The 14,880-nt window shown below is 39.0% G+C and overlaps 1 protein-coding gene across 4 annotated transcripts in view; it reads right to left on the bottom strand.

The window, feature by feature from the left end:
- PPIG (peptidylprolyl isomerase G) overlaps positions 1-14,880 on the bottom strand; it is a 36,695-nt gene extending 21,815 nt beyond the window's left edge. Inside the window, exons 1-7 of one of the 4 annotated variants that reach the window (XM_038421557.2) lie at positions 14,495-14,767; positions 8,824-8,945; positions 5,253-5,332; positions 5,069-5,143; positions 2,127-2,234; positions 1,555-1,599; positions 499-586 (exon numbers count right to left, since the gene is read on the bottom strand). In XM_038421557.2, the coding sequence (XP_038277485.1) occupies positions 499-586; positions 1,555-1,599; positions 2,127-2,234; positions 5,069-5,143; positions 5,253-5,313 (377 nt within the window). In that variant the 5' untranslated portion in view covers positions 5,314-5,332; positions 8,824-8,945; positions 14,495-14,767. Of the gene's footprint in view, positions 1-498; positions 587-1,554; positions 1,600-2,126; positions 2,235-5,068; positions 5,144-5,252; positions 5,333-7,115; positions 7,135-8,823; positions 8,946-14,494 lie in introns of those variants that run through there. The other 3 variants (XM_038421558.2, XM_038421553.2, XM_043505245.1) reach the window with 3 other exon arrangements.

The following is a 14,880-nucleotide window of genomic DNA, read 5'->3' as shown; positions in this document are numbered from 1 at the left end:
ATTATATGTGGTGATAAATTTAGCTATGTGGTTATTTTTTCCTTTAAAATGAGATTGCTCTTAGAATGATTTCCAAAAACTGGAACTCTACACACACACACACACACACACACACACACACACACACGATCCCCAGAGCTCTTCCCATCCAAGACTCTAAGCAGACAAGACACATTACACAAAATAGAGTAAAATTTGCTGAGAACATCAATTAGCTTTGCATTACTCGCCAAAGTTAGTTAGAAGCAGGTAATGAAATGTTTTTCTATGTATACGAGAAGCATTCATCTAAAACAATAAGGCATGCTAAAAATGATCAGTTTATCTCCAAGATAGGCATTTTTAACAGGTAGCTATTTTATATAGAGCTTCAAATCTGGAAAATCAGTTCACATTTGATAAATGGAAAAAGGTTTAGTTTTTTTTTTAAACAATTAAATTATTACTACAACCGTAACGTTGTAAGCAACATGCATATCAGAATAATACAATACTTACATAAAGAACTGTGAACCGTTTGTATCTTTCCCTCTATTGGCCATTGACAGAAGAAATTCTTTGTTGTGCTTTACAGCAAAGCTTTCATCTAGAGAAAGTGTTTTTGATTGCTTTAAAATACCAAATATTTACTTTGTTCTATTAGTTAAATGGCAGTTAGCTATTTTTCCCCTCAGCCAACCCAGATAAATTTATCACTGCAGTAAAGAGCATTAAAAAAATTAGTTTCAAAATAAAGTATATTATGTCATGTCCTTGGGATACATTATGCTTCACATTCTAATGCCTGGAATTTAAAGAGGAGAAAAGTAAATGTACTTTCTTATTTTCACCTGCCTATTAATTGTAGTTATGGTATGAAGAATGATTGTAAAAATGAAACTCTTACTCAACAGATGTACTTCCTGCATATACTCATGCAACATCTGAGTACAGTAAGAGCAGGCCTTTGCTATTTTTCACTCTTGTTGGCACATGCAGATCCACACATCTTTGGAAGACCAAAATGATTATGTTTTTTCTAGCTCATGCATCATCAATATAATTTTTAAGCATGTTTTGATGAAGAATTTTTATTAATGGTGGTGATCCAGTTTGGTGTCAAGCCAAATAAGCAGCTTTACTTTCAGATACCAGGATGAGTTTACAAAGAGCTTGCTGTTAGAAAAACAAGTTTACTTAAGATGATAAAGTTGGATATGGAAGTCATAAAATTAATCATGATAGCAGGTTTAGAATCAGATATGTACAAATGTAAGTCTGACAAAGTTGACAAATTTGAATCAGAATAGCTTGATCCTCATTTAGACAAATATTTTCTGAACAAAATAGTGAAGTAAACAAAATACACCTTTATGGCCTTCATACTGCCATCAGATCAGATAGCAAAGACTTCTGCGCCCACGTAGAACCCAAATAAACCCAACGGGACTCAGATTTGATATACACAGACCCCAGATGATTGTAGGAGCAGGACCATGGATTACAAGTTTAATATTTATAAGACAGAACATTTGAAAAGGTTTATAGATTGGCTTGATTAAAAAAAAACTTTACCTTCAAAAAAACCACCATAAACGGATTCTCCTCCTCTCCCATTTCCTTGAAAGAAAATACATTGTATTACAAATAATAGTGAAAATATAAATCATTTAAAGTTCAAGATGTGCCTAATGACTCCTAAAAAAAGTATCATAATATAAAAGATACTTCAATTATTGCATCCAAGCCAAAATGTCTTCAAGCACAGTCAAATAGGAAGCTACATCTTGACAGTCTGCTTAAGTAGAATGGGACTGAGAAAATGCAGGCTATTGCTTTTCCATTTATTCTGCACTGTCTCTCACATTTCTAGATCAAGCTAGGACTACTACTGGGAAATACAATGTTTTACACTGCATTATACTAAAATTTTTCACTGGGAGGCCACACCAAGCTATAAAGAGAATGGAACTGAAAGCTATTTATACAAATGTTCTTATTTGAAGGCCCTATTCAGCACACCTTACTAGAAGAACTCGCACCTTAAAGTCAACAGACATTTCATCTGAATATAGGATGCTAAACAGGACCCTTAAAAATATCTTATTATTTAAGAACTGGAGTTTTCTTTTAAGGCTGTGTCCTACCTTCACTGAAGTCACCTCCTTGGATCATAAAATCTTTCACAACTCGGTGAAACAGACAACCTTTGTAATGCAATGGCTTCTGGGTCGATTTTCCGGTACCTTTTTCACCTAAGAGGGATGGAAGGAAGGGGCAGAATTAAAAAAAAAAAAAAAAAAAAAAAAAAGATACTTTGCATTTGTGCAACACCTTTCATTGGAGGAGGTCCAACAGTCTGACTAACATTAACTATTAAGTCTTGCAAATCAGTTTGTGAAGTAGGCAAACATCTGTTTTGTAGATGGGAACACACAAATAGATAAGTCCAAAGCTGGCCACGGATTTTGGTTCTCATTTTCTCAATACCCATCTTTCAGAGGTGCTGAGTGTTCACAGCTCCAAATGAAGGTCTTAGGAGCTGTGGGTGCCCAGCACGTCTGAAAGTCAGATCCCAGGTCTCTCAGGTTGGGCACTCAAAACTTAGATTACGCCATTTCAATACTCATTTTTGAAAAATCTGGCCAAGGTAACTTGCCCAAGGTCACAAAGGAAGTCTGTGGTGAAGCTGTAGATAGGACACAAGTCTCCAAGGGAAATTTACCAGCATCATTCAGAACCTTAAATGTATCATCATTCCAGACTGTCTACATGGGGAATTATACCAGTATAACTATGGTGGTAAAATTATACTTGTATAAATTTTCCTGTCAAGACAAAACCTAAAAGACTAACACACTGCTGGTGGCAATATGTACAAAGTCTGAAAGGCAGGTAACTGAACGAACACTAAAATTAAAAAGACTACCTTGTCTCCTATAATCCAAAGACAAGTTTTTAGATATTTGATAAAACCCTGCAAACCCCACTACTTTCAGAAAGTTGAGTATATCTTTCTCTGGACTGATCGCCAGAAGAAAACCCAAGAAACAGATTCCTAGTCCCCTGCTCTAAACACTTTTGACCATACACATTCCCAATGTTTCAATAATAAGATCAAATTCCAATTTTGAGCTTGAACTATTTTATGTGCACATATATTACTTGTTTCTGACATGGAAGTGATAAGCAAAAACTCGTGAGATTGAAATGTAATAAAAATACTGAAGGGGCAGGCGGTGGCAATGTTGGAGATGGAGGAAAAAACAAGTGAGTATCTATAAATCCACTACTGTGATGAACTAAGTTTTTAGGAGAAAATAAATCTGTTAAAAAGTTATCTTGGAAACAAGTTCATGGAGGTTGGAGAAATCTGGGTCAGATTCACAACCACCATTTAAAACAATGTTTTACTTTAATGACTAGGCTTGGATCCGATATCAGTGTTCTTCAATTAAAGTAGCAATTCAGCAGGATAAAAATGCCATTTCAAAAATATTTCCATGATAAGGTTTTGAAAGGACTGGTTATTTGACTAAGAAAAAGGGAATTTGAATTTAATTTGGAATTAGAGATTGCCACACATCTGTTACAAAGAAAAAACTAAAGGGGATAGTTAAGAAGTGGATGGCCAATCTTAGAAAACAAAGGCCATGAATATTAGTGGTAGTTCAGTATATCACAGGAATCAGAAGAAAGTCCATTAATGCCCAACTTCCTGACCTTTCATTGGCTACCCTTATTGTATGCTTATCAGTTTCAGAATTAGTTAATATTATATAGTTTCAGCAAGCACAAACTGATTTAAATCACTGATTTTAATCATGATTTAAATCAACAAGCAGAAAAAACTTGATTAAAATCATCAATTTTAATCATGTTTTGCATTTGTACTTTCTACTAACTTTTCTAAAGAAAAGCTGATTCTCATTAGGTGGTAACCATTAAAACATGTTGATTTGCAATTAAATATAACCATTAACACCAACATTGGTGCTTCTTTCTGCTAACAGGCAGGATACACACACTCTCTCTCTCTCTCTCTCTCTCCACACATACACACACACTAATTTAATCAATTATATAACTTAACTTGCAATTATTAAAGCCTTAATTTTTACATTTTTATTATGTTAGAAAACAGTGAAATTTTAGATATTCTTTTTTACTTGTGATTTATGTCAAGCTCTCTTTGGATGGAAATTCAAATTCAATTAAAATGCACAAAATCAGCATTTTAATTATTTTATTATTAAATAAAACTACTTTAAAAGTAGCTATAAGACAAAGTTCATAAAACATGTTTTGCATTTAAAACTAATTTATTAAAAAAAGGAAGTATTATCTGTAGATAGTGAACTGAACTGATTGTTTCTAGTCACCAAGTCCGAGATTTTAGAACTAATAAATCTCATCCTATCATACACATTTTTATTCATAGATTCAAACTGGTAAAGTAGTCCTACTTTTTTCATGTCCTCTGTTTTTTTACTTTGAATTAACTGAAATGAAGAAAAAACATTCTCTCCACACCTGCAGTAGAGGCTACAGCTGTCAAAAGCTGGTTCCAAGTGCTTAGCCAGTGACTTACACAAAGTCAGTGATTTGACTTTCTTTAAAACTTACCATTAAACATACTGCTTAATATTTTTTGGATTTTAAATTAATGATTTTAATAGATTACAGAAAGTTTAAATCTTAAAACAGGCTGTAAATGTCATATTTAATTTTAAATAGGTTTATTTAAACTGGATTTTTATCCAGCCTGTTTTCAACAGGAGTTTTATGGGCTGTTGCAGTTAGCCTTACACTCCAGTATCCAAGTTTGATTAGCATATGCTCCATGTACCAACTGATGCCACAACTGCAAGTGCTTCAGTATACAAATCTTGCATTAAATGCACACAAGACACTGATGTTAAACCTCTACAGAGACCAAGACACATTATTTTAAAGTCTACCTTCATTTTCTGGTATGCAAAAAGTGATAATCATTGGATGTCTACAGGGGATTCTGTCAAATATAATAATTCACAATATGAAACTAACCAACAATGAATTAAGTTAAAAATCATAAATATCTACAAACCTGTGCAAAGGCAGCGAAAATTCTCACATGTCTTTGGGCACACATCAGAAAACAATTCAAAGACCACTCTTCCAGCTGAAAAAAATCCCACACATTTATAAAGTTAAATTAGATTTGTCGTCATTTGACCATTAAATATTTATATTGCTATAACATAATATAGCTTAGAAATTATTCTTCTCACCGGGTACATTGTTGATGGCTATGTCAAAAAAGCAACGTGGCCGCTGGACCTTGATTCCCATGGCTTCAAAAGTTTAAAGACTGTAAACAACAAAAATATAAAAACCTTTGAGTTTTCTCCTCTGTATATTGAAACTATATAGTCACTTGATCCTGACCAAAAAGCTTTTTATGAAGGAAAAAAAGGTGTGGTCATCCTGAAACATAAATGAGCAAAACTGAATGTTGAGATGTTGAAAAAGGTGGCATTTTTGTTCTCAAGCTGTTTTAAATATGAAAGTCTATAGCTGTTAATCTTTGGTCTTTAGGAGAAAAGGAAAAATAACTTAAAAACAGTTTTCTGTGCACATTCAGTTTAACTTTACGTTATTACCAACTCTTGCAAAACTTGCTGGAGCTTTAAGAGAAACATAAAATACTGCATTTTTCCTTCAACACCAATCAAGATGATATTATTGTATGTATTACAATAGCACATTGGAGTCCCAGTCATGGACCAGGGTGCCACTGTGTTAGACGCCGTACAAACACAGAAAACAAAAAGACTGTCCCTGTTTCAAAGACTAAGAGTTTACAATCACCAATTTTGGTGAATCAGAGAGATCAAAAGATATCTTTTTATTTTAAAAAAATTCCAGTTGTCATCATTGCAGAGTAAAGCTTGTAAACATGAATGAATGTATTCTAAAGGCTTAATAATCCACTATTTTAAAATCTTGTGATTTAAGCCAATCTCGGATTTTGCGGCGGCCAGACTCATGATTTTTGAATGCTTGGATTTGGCAATACTGACTTAATTCATGTTTTCTTAGATAGTTTTTTTAGAGGAAAGCATACAAAAAAACTGCAAGGGAGACTAAGGCATCAGTTGATGAGAATGTCATTCAACTTCCTAACTGGCTTTATAAGAACATACTTGAAAAATGAGAGGATTTGGAAAAAAGAGGGAACAAGACAAACAGCTTAGGATCTTCTGGTCTCCTAGTTGGGTAAAAGGTTAAGACCTTGTAGAGTACTTTGATAATTTGCTCCCAGAGGCCTTGGATCTTCAGACCCAAGGCTGAATCAAGTGGCAAAGGTGGAGAGAAGGAGTTAACTTTGGGGCCAAAGGTTTGTGCAATCAGGCAACTTATTAAGACTACCTCTGAACTATTTGCCAAGAAAAACAAACAATTCCCTAGTATGACAGACAAATTCTTACTGGCCATAATAAGAAATCAGAATATTTCTGCAGGACTATTCAGTATTCAGAAGTCAAATGGCACAGATTTACATAAGACGGACAACATTAAGTTCAAATTAAAGTACCATATGTGGAGTGGAAAATGAGATACTCCCGAGATTAAATTGGAAGAGATGCAAGGTTCACTGAGGTTTTAAACTTATACAAATAAATAAAATTGACTAGCCTAAAAAAAATGCTGCATATGACAAACACTTGGTTCCTGGGTTACCCTTTACTATTTATACTGAAAAGGGAAGCATCATAGCTATTTGTTTACACATTTTGCAATAGCTGCTTACAGAGTTTACAAGGCATATGGTCCCTGGCTTGTAATAATTGTCCACAGTTACTGATATACATCTTTCAGCCTATGGACTTTGTAATTCCTGAGCAGTAGAGCTGGGCATATAACTGATTTTTCAGTTTGCTGGCAGTTAAAAAAATATATTTTTGGAAGAGAAGTTGGGTTTGGGTTGAACTGAATCCAAAAAGTGTAAAAAACAAACAAACAAACAAAAAACCCTTCAGCAAATAAAAAAGTGTGCATTTGGAGCATTTTTAAAGGATTAAATGCACAAAACAAGTGGAGGCAGTGGTGCCTCCCTTATAACCATTAGGCCTAATAGTTAGAACACTCACCTGGGATGTGGAAGACCAAAGTTCCATTTCCCCTCTGCCTGATATGGAGAAGTGATTTGCACTCAGGTCTCCCACACTGCAGAAGAGTGCCCTACCCACTGGGTTTTGGGATATTCTGGTATAGGTTTATCTCAGTTGCTCCTGTTGAAGCTGTTCCACTGCATCTAAACAATTAACGTTTTTGAAACAAGGACTTAACTTGGATCTCCCACATCCTAGGTGACTTCCTTAACCGCTAGCCTATAGAGTGATTCTCATTCTCTTTTCCTAGCCCAATGACTATTCATTGTCATTATGAAAGACTATGAATTTCCATTAATGCAAAATAATCACTGGGACAAAGGTTATAAGGCACCAACACCTCTTCTTCTGGCCATTTTGTGAATGGCCCCCAAGTCCTTCCCACCTCCTCCCCACCCCCACCCCAAATATTTGGCCAAAACTATTCAGTGAATTTGAGTCAGCGCTAATTGAGTCCAGTGGAGGGACTTAGCAATCTTTTACGTGATAGGCTATTCCTGTGACTATTGTAAGCTGCATTAGTTATATTTTATAAATTGATTGAAAAAAATAAGCAACACTTTGTACTGTTAAATTCCTTGCAATTGTATAAAATGGGCAAAGATCACTGCAGAAATGTCAGACTGTGCTATAAACGCCAAAAAACTAAGGGTCAAAATGTAAAAACAGTTTATCATAATTCACCAAATCATTGACAATATTGATAGGGTTAGCACTAAACATTTAATGTTGCAAATATTTTTAAGATGCCTATCACTCTAGTATCCAGGAGCTGCTCTAATTTTAACCCAGCCCAACCCTTTTTATTAGTTTCTTTTAAAAACAGAATACATCTTGAGTAGGTAATTTAACAGTTTTTCATTAAGCTTTATCGCAATTAATAAACACATTTTCAGCTTTTTATCTCCTGTGTTTGTTCTTTTCCTTTCATGGCACTGTTTCTTTCTTTATGTTGACTATCTTGGTGTGTCTTTTCCTGTCTATGTTTTAGTATATGTTCCTTCTTTATTAGTTTTCAATAATAAACAATAATTTTTCCCTCATTTCATTCCACAAGTGTCACTCTTCCAGCACTGTGCCCTTTTTCAATACTTTCCTTCTACTATCATCCGCTCTCTTGGACCCTATTGCCCTCTCTCCTTGGCTCCCCTCTATAACACAGTCACTGAAATGAAGACAAATTCTTTTCTATGAAGGAGAGATTGCAGCCAGCATATGCGTAGAAAGTATTACATTATAATTTACTGTCAGTTACCGAAAAATGTCTAAAGTTATTGTCATATTGAGCATTATATACCCTTATTCATATTGATGGATAGTAGGTTGGAGTTCAGGTTAAAAATTAGTTTTATGGAACCTTAAGTCTCAATTCCTTGACCTTAACAAAAAGCCATGAAACATTTTCAATATTTTAAAACAAACAAACATATTAGAATGTCAGAGGTGTATTTCCAACTTTAAAGTTTTTATGTGGAAATTATACAAAAATTTTGCATACTTATTAGGCCATTAATATTAATCTAAATCCGTTTCTGCATTTAACGATTCCAAGTATCCTCCTACTGTAGCCTGACACACCGTCCCTGACATCCTAGCTTGAGTTTTTACAATGATTCAGACCAAGAAAATTCCTCAAAATATGTTATTTACAAGTAAAGTTAAGTTCTCTCATATTATAATTATTAACCTGGCAGTAATTCCCCAAATGCACCCACTGAATAGCGTAGTAAAATGGTAGCCACACTAACATATACACTCTCAGAGGTCCAGCAGGAATGCAGATTCAGCACATAGCAGCCTCAGGTTGCCCTACAAAGGAAATCAACAGGTTCCAGTTACTGAAATTTGATTAATCTAATTTTCCCAGAAGTTTGTGACAAATTCTCATACTTTCTGCATTGTTGTGGAGGGCGGTGACAGTGCAGCTGCCTTCTCAAATGAAGGCAGAGTAAACTGGAGTCAGTGTAGTCCTGCAGCAGTCTAGCAAAGAGTCTGAATTGAAAAGACTAATAAGGAAGCCCACGCTGCCTTCTGCCTATATTGTGGAGGAATGAATATGTCTAAATCATGAATAGCCTCTGGATCAGTGCATGCCACGCATAAGAAAAAAACAAACTCATTTGCTTTTTAAAAATCAAACAAAATTTTACTTACAAGCTACTAGAATCAATTGAAGAAATAAAACAAAGTATTGTAAGTCTTTTTATCCTGAAGATGATTTAACAAAAGAAAAATGTAAATTATCTTTAAAAAAAAATGTTTGCCTTCTAATATAGTTTGCACTGGATCACTAACTTCTTGAAGCAAACAAAATAGTATCCTTAGGACAACACATATGTAGAAAGATATAGAAGATACTCCTGGGGGAATTCTGTGCTACTGCGCACATGCACAATTAATGAGCCCTGCATATATTTAAATTTTTGCACAGAAAAAAAAGCTTCTGCAGACATGTTGCTGCAGTTCCACCTTTTGCCCACCAGAGGGCACTGTGGCACAAGAACAGCAGTAGCTCCTAGCAGAAAATAACTTCTGCAGTTCTGCCTTTTGCCCACCAGAGGGCCCTGTGGCGATAGAACAAAGCAGCAGCTTCCTGCCAGCAAGGGAAGAGAAAGAGCTGCCTTCTTCACAGTGGGCCAGGTCAGGAGATAGAGGCTATTGGGAGACATATAGCAAGAGGTGCTGCGGGGGAGGGGGGTCAGACAGGGGCTCAGTGGGCGGACAGACTAGGGCAGGGGCTGAATGGGAGTGGAGGCACAGGGCCACTGGGGGGGAGGAAGGTGTAGGGCCACATGGTGATGGGAGAGGGGAGGTGCAGAGCTACATAGAGACAGGGGATGACTGGGTGGGGGCACAGAGACATATGGGGATAGGGGGAGGGGATACAGGGACACATATGGACAGAGGAGTGGCTGGGTGGGGGCACAGAGACATTTTTAGCCCCAAAGATTTTTTTTCAAAGTTTGTGAGCATGTAAAGGATTGTAATTAGGGCTTCTGTTTTTCAGGGTTTCTTTTTAACAATTTTTGAGTTTTATGTAGATGTCTAAAAATTGGAGGTTTTCGGGCTCTTTCTTTATATATATATATATATTGTAATAAGTAACATATTATTCAGTAGTATATACTGTAATGAGTAATCTATTTGTAGTGTTCCATACTATGCTTTAATGTAGTACTGTTTCAAACACTTAATGCATACCAGGAGGGTCTACACAGACCAATTAATGTGCAACACATCAGTGCACTTTAGAAATCACACTCCCTGTAGGCTGGTGAGTTTGCATCTGTTGACCAGCTCAAGGAATAAAATAGTCAGCTACGTGCAAACACTGTTTCAGCTTGCTGCACAGGCTCTTTTACTCTTCTGCCACACAAATGCAAGGAACACAGAGAAGTAACAAAAGTGATAGTACTGATCTGGACTGATACCACTCTGGCCCCAGCACCTCAAGGGTCACTGCTGTTCCTTAGTCTCAGGGGAATTGCAAGGCCCTATCTACCCTTCCTGTTGCAGCCTTCCGTTGCTGTCCAGCAAAAACTTTGTTTCTCCTGGCCCTTCCTTTCACAGAGCTGGGTCCTCACTAATGTCTTCCAGCTGGAAATCAGAGCCAATTGTGAGCTACTTCTTAGCTGGATCAACCGGTACCCAACACCTACCTAGTGGGCTTCTCCATAGGTCAGGTTCCCTCCCTGCTCCCTGGCTCCGCAGGCCTTAAAGGGGTAAACTGCATTACTGCTCCATGTAGACAAGCCCCTTAGACACAAGTAACCATTTCTACTGTTTACTGGATAAAACACCAATATTTCTTTAGTTTTTATATCAGAGTTGTTTTATCTGTGTGTATTGGTTAAACCAAAAATCAGAAGCCTTAATCTAATGACAGTCTAAACACAGTTCAGCCAAGGGATAATTTGACTAATTAGGGTGAAAATTACCTACATTACCCCTCTAACAAATCTATGCCCGCTACAGTTTAAATGAATAAAACAGTCTCACACTTTGGGAACTTTGTCACTGATAACATACAGTCAATTTTCTACACAATCTTTTTTTTATAATACAAGTTGCCTTATTTTTCCTATACCTCATGCTATATCTTTTTCTACATTGTTTTCCATGTTATTTCCTCTTTTTTTCTTTCTTCCTTCAACAGCTATATCCCTTTCCTCCTGTATTTTCTTTCTCTCCCAATAATCTCTTTCAATGAACCCTATGTCGCTTATTTAAATGTATTCCACTACTTTTTCCTCCCCCACTTGCACATACCTTCACTACCATTATTTCACTCACTTCTTTGCACACAGGTTTTGGAAAATTTACCAGAACCAAACTGTCAAAGAATTAATCTACTAATCAAAGTCTAACACAAAAGATTTCCCGCCACATAAACCGCATGTCCAGGAAAACACTAGTAAGAGGCCAATCTGTCTCTCCCCCACCCCTCTCGCTCTCCCCAAACGAATCCTGGGATTCCAACCTAAATGCTGTCCCTCAACTGTTCAGGGGCTCCATCCTTCACAGCCTCCCTCTAGTACAGGAGGGAAAATTCTATTTGTAATAGAAGAAATGAACTACATTTGTAATTATGATCTGTGAACTAGTGTATAAATTTAGTACTAAATACTTGCCCCAGGCTCCACCCGGGTATAGGCATGTGCCAAAGAGATATTTGCAGAAAGATCAGTCACAGAAAATGACCTTTATATAGGGTATGTCTATGGTCAGTATAGACACTACCTATTCCAATGGCAGGAATTCTCCCTTGGGCGTAGATAATCCACCTCCCCAAGAGGCAGAAGCTAGATCCAGTGGAAGAATTCTTCCACTGACCTAGAGCTGTCTACACCAGGAGCTAGGTCAGTATAGCTACGTCTCTCAGGGGCAGGTGGGAGGTTCCAGAATTTAGACGTGCATTAAAAATAACGTTTCTAGCCCCTATGATTTTTCTGTCTTCAGGTCGATACAGTACATTTGTTGCTGCCCAGGACTTTCCAAAAAACAGCAGAATGAACTTGATCACTCTGATCAGTTTCATTTCTGCTATTCATAACTTTGGGACCATCAGGGACAGGACAAGAACCATGTCATTTTACTCTAAAGATTCTGTTTTTGAAAGCTGTATGCAAAATTAAGCTTTGGGGAAGATGGATTTTTTTTTTAAATCTTCTAAAAATAGGGCACCAAGGACAACCTAACCACTAGGTTCAGGGGCTACAAGGGAGAAGAGAAATTATTAGATACTAAAGATTAGCAGACAATTAGCACAATGGTAGGAAACCTAGCACCTTTCCCCAACAGGTAATTGGACAGCAGGCTCACTCATAAAGCATTATCTTTGTTGCTGCTCCTCGTACACCTCCTTCATACTGGACTGGCTGTGTACATTTGTTCTGACAGAATAATTAGTAAATAAAATTACTAATTCAACACAATGTAAAGTGAGCTGAAGTTAAAATACGAAAGCTTATGCTCTAATAAATTTGTTAGTCTCTAAGGTGCCACAAGTACTCCTTTTCTTTTTGCAAATACAGACTAACACGGCTGCTACTCTGAAACCAGTTAAAATAGGGTAATGCTTCATGGAGAGTGCTTGAGATTCAAGCTCAGTTATTCTTCTTATTGTGGTAGTGCCTAGGATTACCAGTCACAGACCAAGTCCTGGTCTACACTATGAACTGATGTCGGTATAAAATCCACAACCCTGGGCAACGCAGTTATACAGCCTGAACTCCCTGTGTAAACAGCAGTATCAAGACAGGATGGCTTCTCCTATTGACATAGCTACCGCCTCTCGGGGAGGTGGTATACCTATGCCAACGAGAGAATCGCTCCCATTGGCAATAAGTAGTGTCTTCACTAAGCATTGCAGCTGTGCCCCTGCAGTGCTTTAAGTAAAGACAAGCCCCAAGACTCCATAGTGCCAGGCACCATAAAAACACACAGAAAAAATACAGTCCCTGCCCCACAAAGCACAAGTATGTGGCCTCCTCTGTAGATAATAGGGAGCAAATAAATATTTTCTCTTAAAAGAACATACAAACATTTTATAAAGTGGATTTAAAATTAAAAGAAGTGAGTGGGCGAGGTTCTGTGGTCTGCAATGTGCAGGTCAGACTAACTGATTTTGATGACCCCTTCTGGTGTTAAAATCTATGAGTCTAAAAAGAGTCTGGCTCATATTACCCTGTGCACAAATACAGGTGATGACCAGAACTTAAAGGGCTTCAGGGGATCATCCGACAAAGTGGGTTTTAGCCCATGAAAGCTTATGCCCAAATAAATTTGTTAATCTCTAAGGTGCCACAAGACTCCTTGTTCTTTTTACCAAAGATACTTTACCAAGTCCTATATATTTATGGGAGGCAATTCCTTCACTGGGAAGGAGTTTTAAGGCAATATTTAGCCTTGGGATGGAAGATTTAGCTATGCGTCCTTCAACAAGCCATGTATCATCTTACTTTTTGAAATCTCCTTCATTCATAGTTTCCTAACAGCTCTGCTAAATGTATTATCATACATATGCAGTATTCTCTATTTTCAGTTCATTAATGCCTGCAAACAAAATGAGTCTGTAACTGATGTCATAACCATTAAAAAAAAAAAAAAAAAAAAACTATGTACAGAGTTGGGACAGCCCTTCAAACTAAAAGATGGAGAGTGGACCCTCCAGCCAGCCACAGAGCACCCTTCAAAGCAACGTCCCCTGTTCCAGAGGCCTGCAGGGAAGGAGGCCATGTGGCAAGCAGAGTGTGGTGATTTTGCCTGCTAGGGGAGAAGATCCATTCAAACTCTGGAGCAGGCATGGACACGGCCCCCTGTGCGTACCAGCAGCTGGAATTTTCACTAATGATTTATGTCTGGAGGACTGAAAGCGTGGCCAGCAGCACATCACCAACGTGCGTGGAGAAAAGGCTCCTGTCCTGCCCCAAGGAGCTGATTTTTTTTTGTAAAGCCATTCACCACAACCCCCCATTTGTAACTAATCCCACCCCACTTGGATCTCGCCCATGACCCTCCACACCTCCCTCCGCTAACTTCCCTCCAATTTGCAGCTTATTCCCTGCCACTCAACGCCCCCTTTCTTCTCAGACCAAACCGGACCACAAGACCCTCCTCGTCTCCCCTAGGGCTGAGTCACCCCCACCCTTTCCCCAAGCCCGTCACAGGCAGGCTGAGCCCCCCCCCGGAAGGCTAAAGCCCCTGCGGCCCAACGAGGGGTGGGCCCCTTCCCGTGACGGAGCGGGTAACTCCCGCCCCTTGGTGGGGGTGTAGGCCCCGGCCCCCACTATGGCGCTGAGGCCCTCGCCCGCATGGGGCTCGGCGGGGCAGGCTCCCTGCAGCGCCCCAGTACTCACCCGCTCGCGGCCCGGCTCGCGGCCCGCGCTCCTACTGCCTCGCCGCCGCCATGTTAGAAGCTGGTGCGGCGCAGACTGCGTCAGTGGAGGGGAGGGCGGGAGCAGGGAACCCCAGAGGCGGCGTTGGGTGGAGGGGGAGCGGACGGGCGCCGGCGGGGCGGGTGCAACGGTCGCGGTAAACCCCGACCCGGCCGTGCTGAGGCGGCCAAGGCGGCCGCTCGGAGCCCACAGTGGTTAGGGGGGGCCCCGCTCCCCGCCTCCTTCCGCCGTCAGAGCTGCTCCGCCCCCTCATCCACGCCACTCGGCTAGGCCGCCTGCCTGTGCCTGAGCCCCGTCCCCGAGCTAGCCGAGGGCCTCAGCCCTCCCCCCTGCGCCGGAGCTCGCGT

Source organism: Dermochelys coriacea, chromosome 11 (genome assembly GCF_009764565.3).
Source record: "Dermochelys coriacea isolate rDerCor1 chromosome 11, rDerCor1.pri.v4, whole genome shotgun sequence".
Lineage (NCBI taxonomy): Eukaryota > Metazoa > Chordata > Testudines > Dermochelyidae > Dermochelys > Dermochelys coriacea.
Note: the sequence above shows the minus strand (reverse complement) of the source record. Positions and strands in the feature narration are given on the sequence as shown.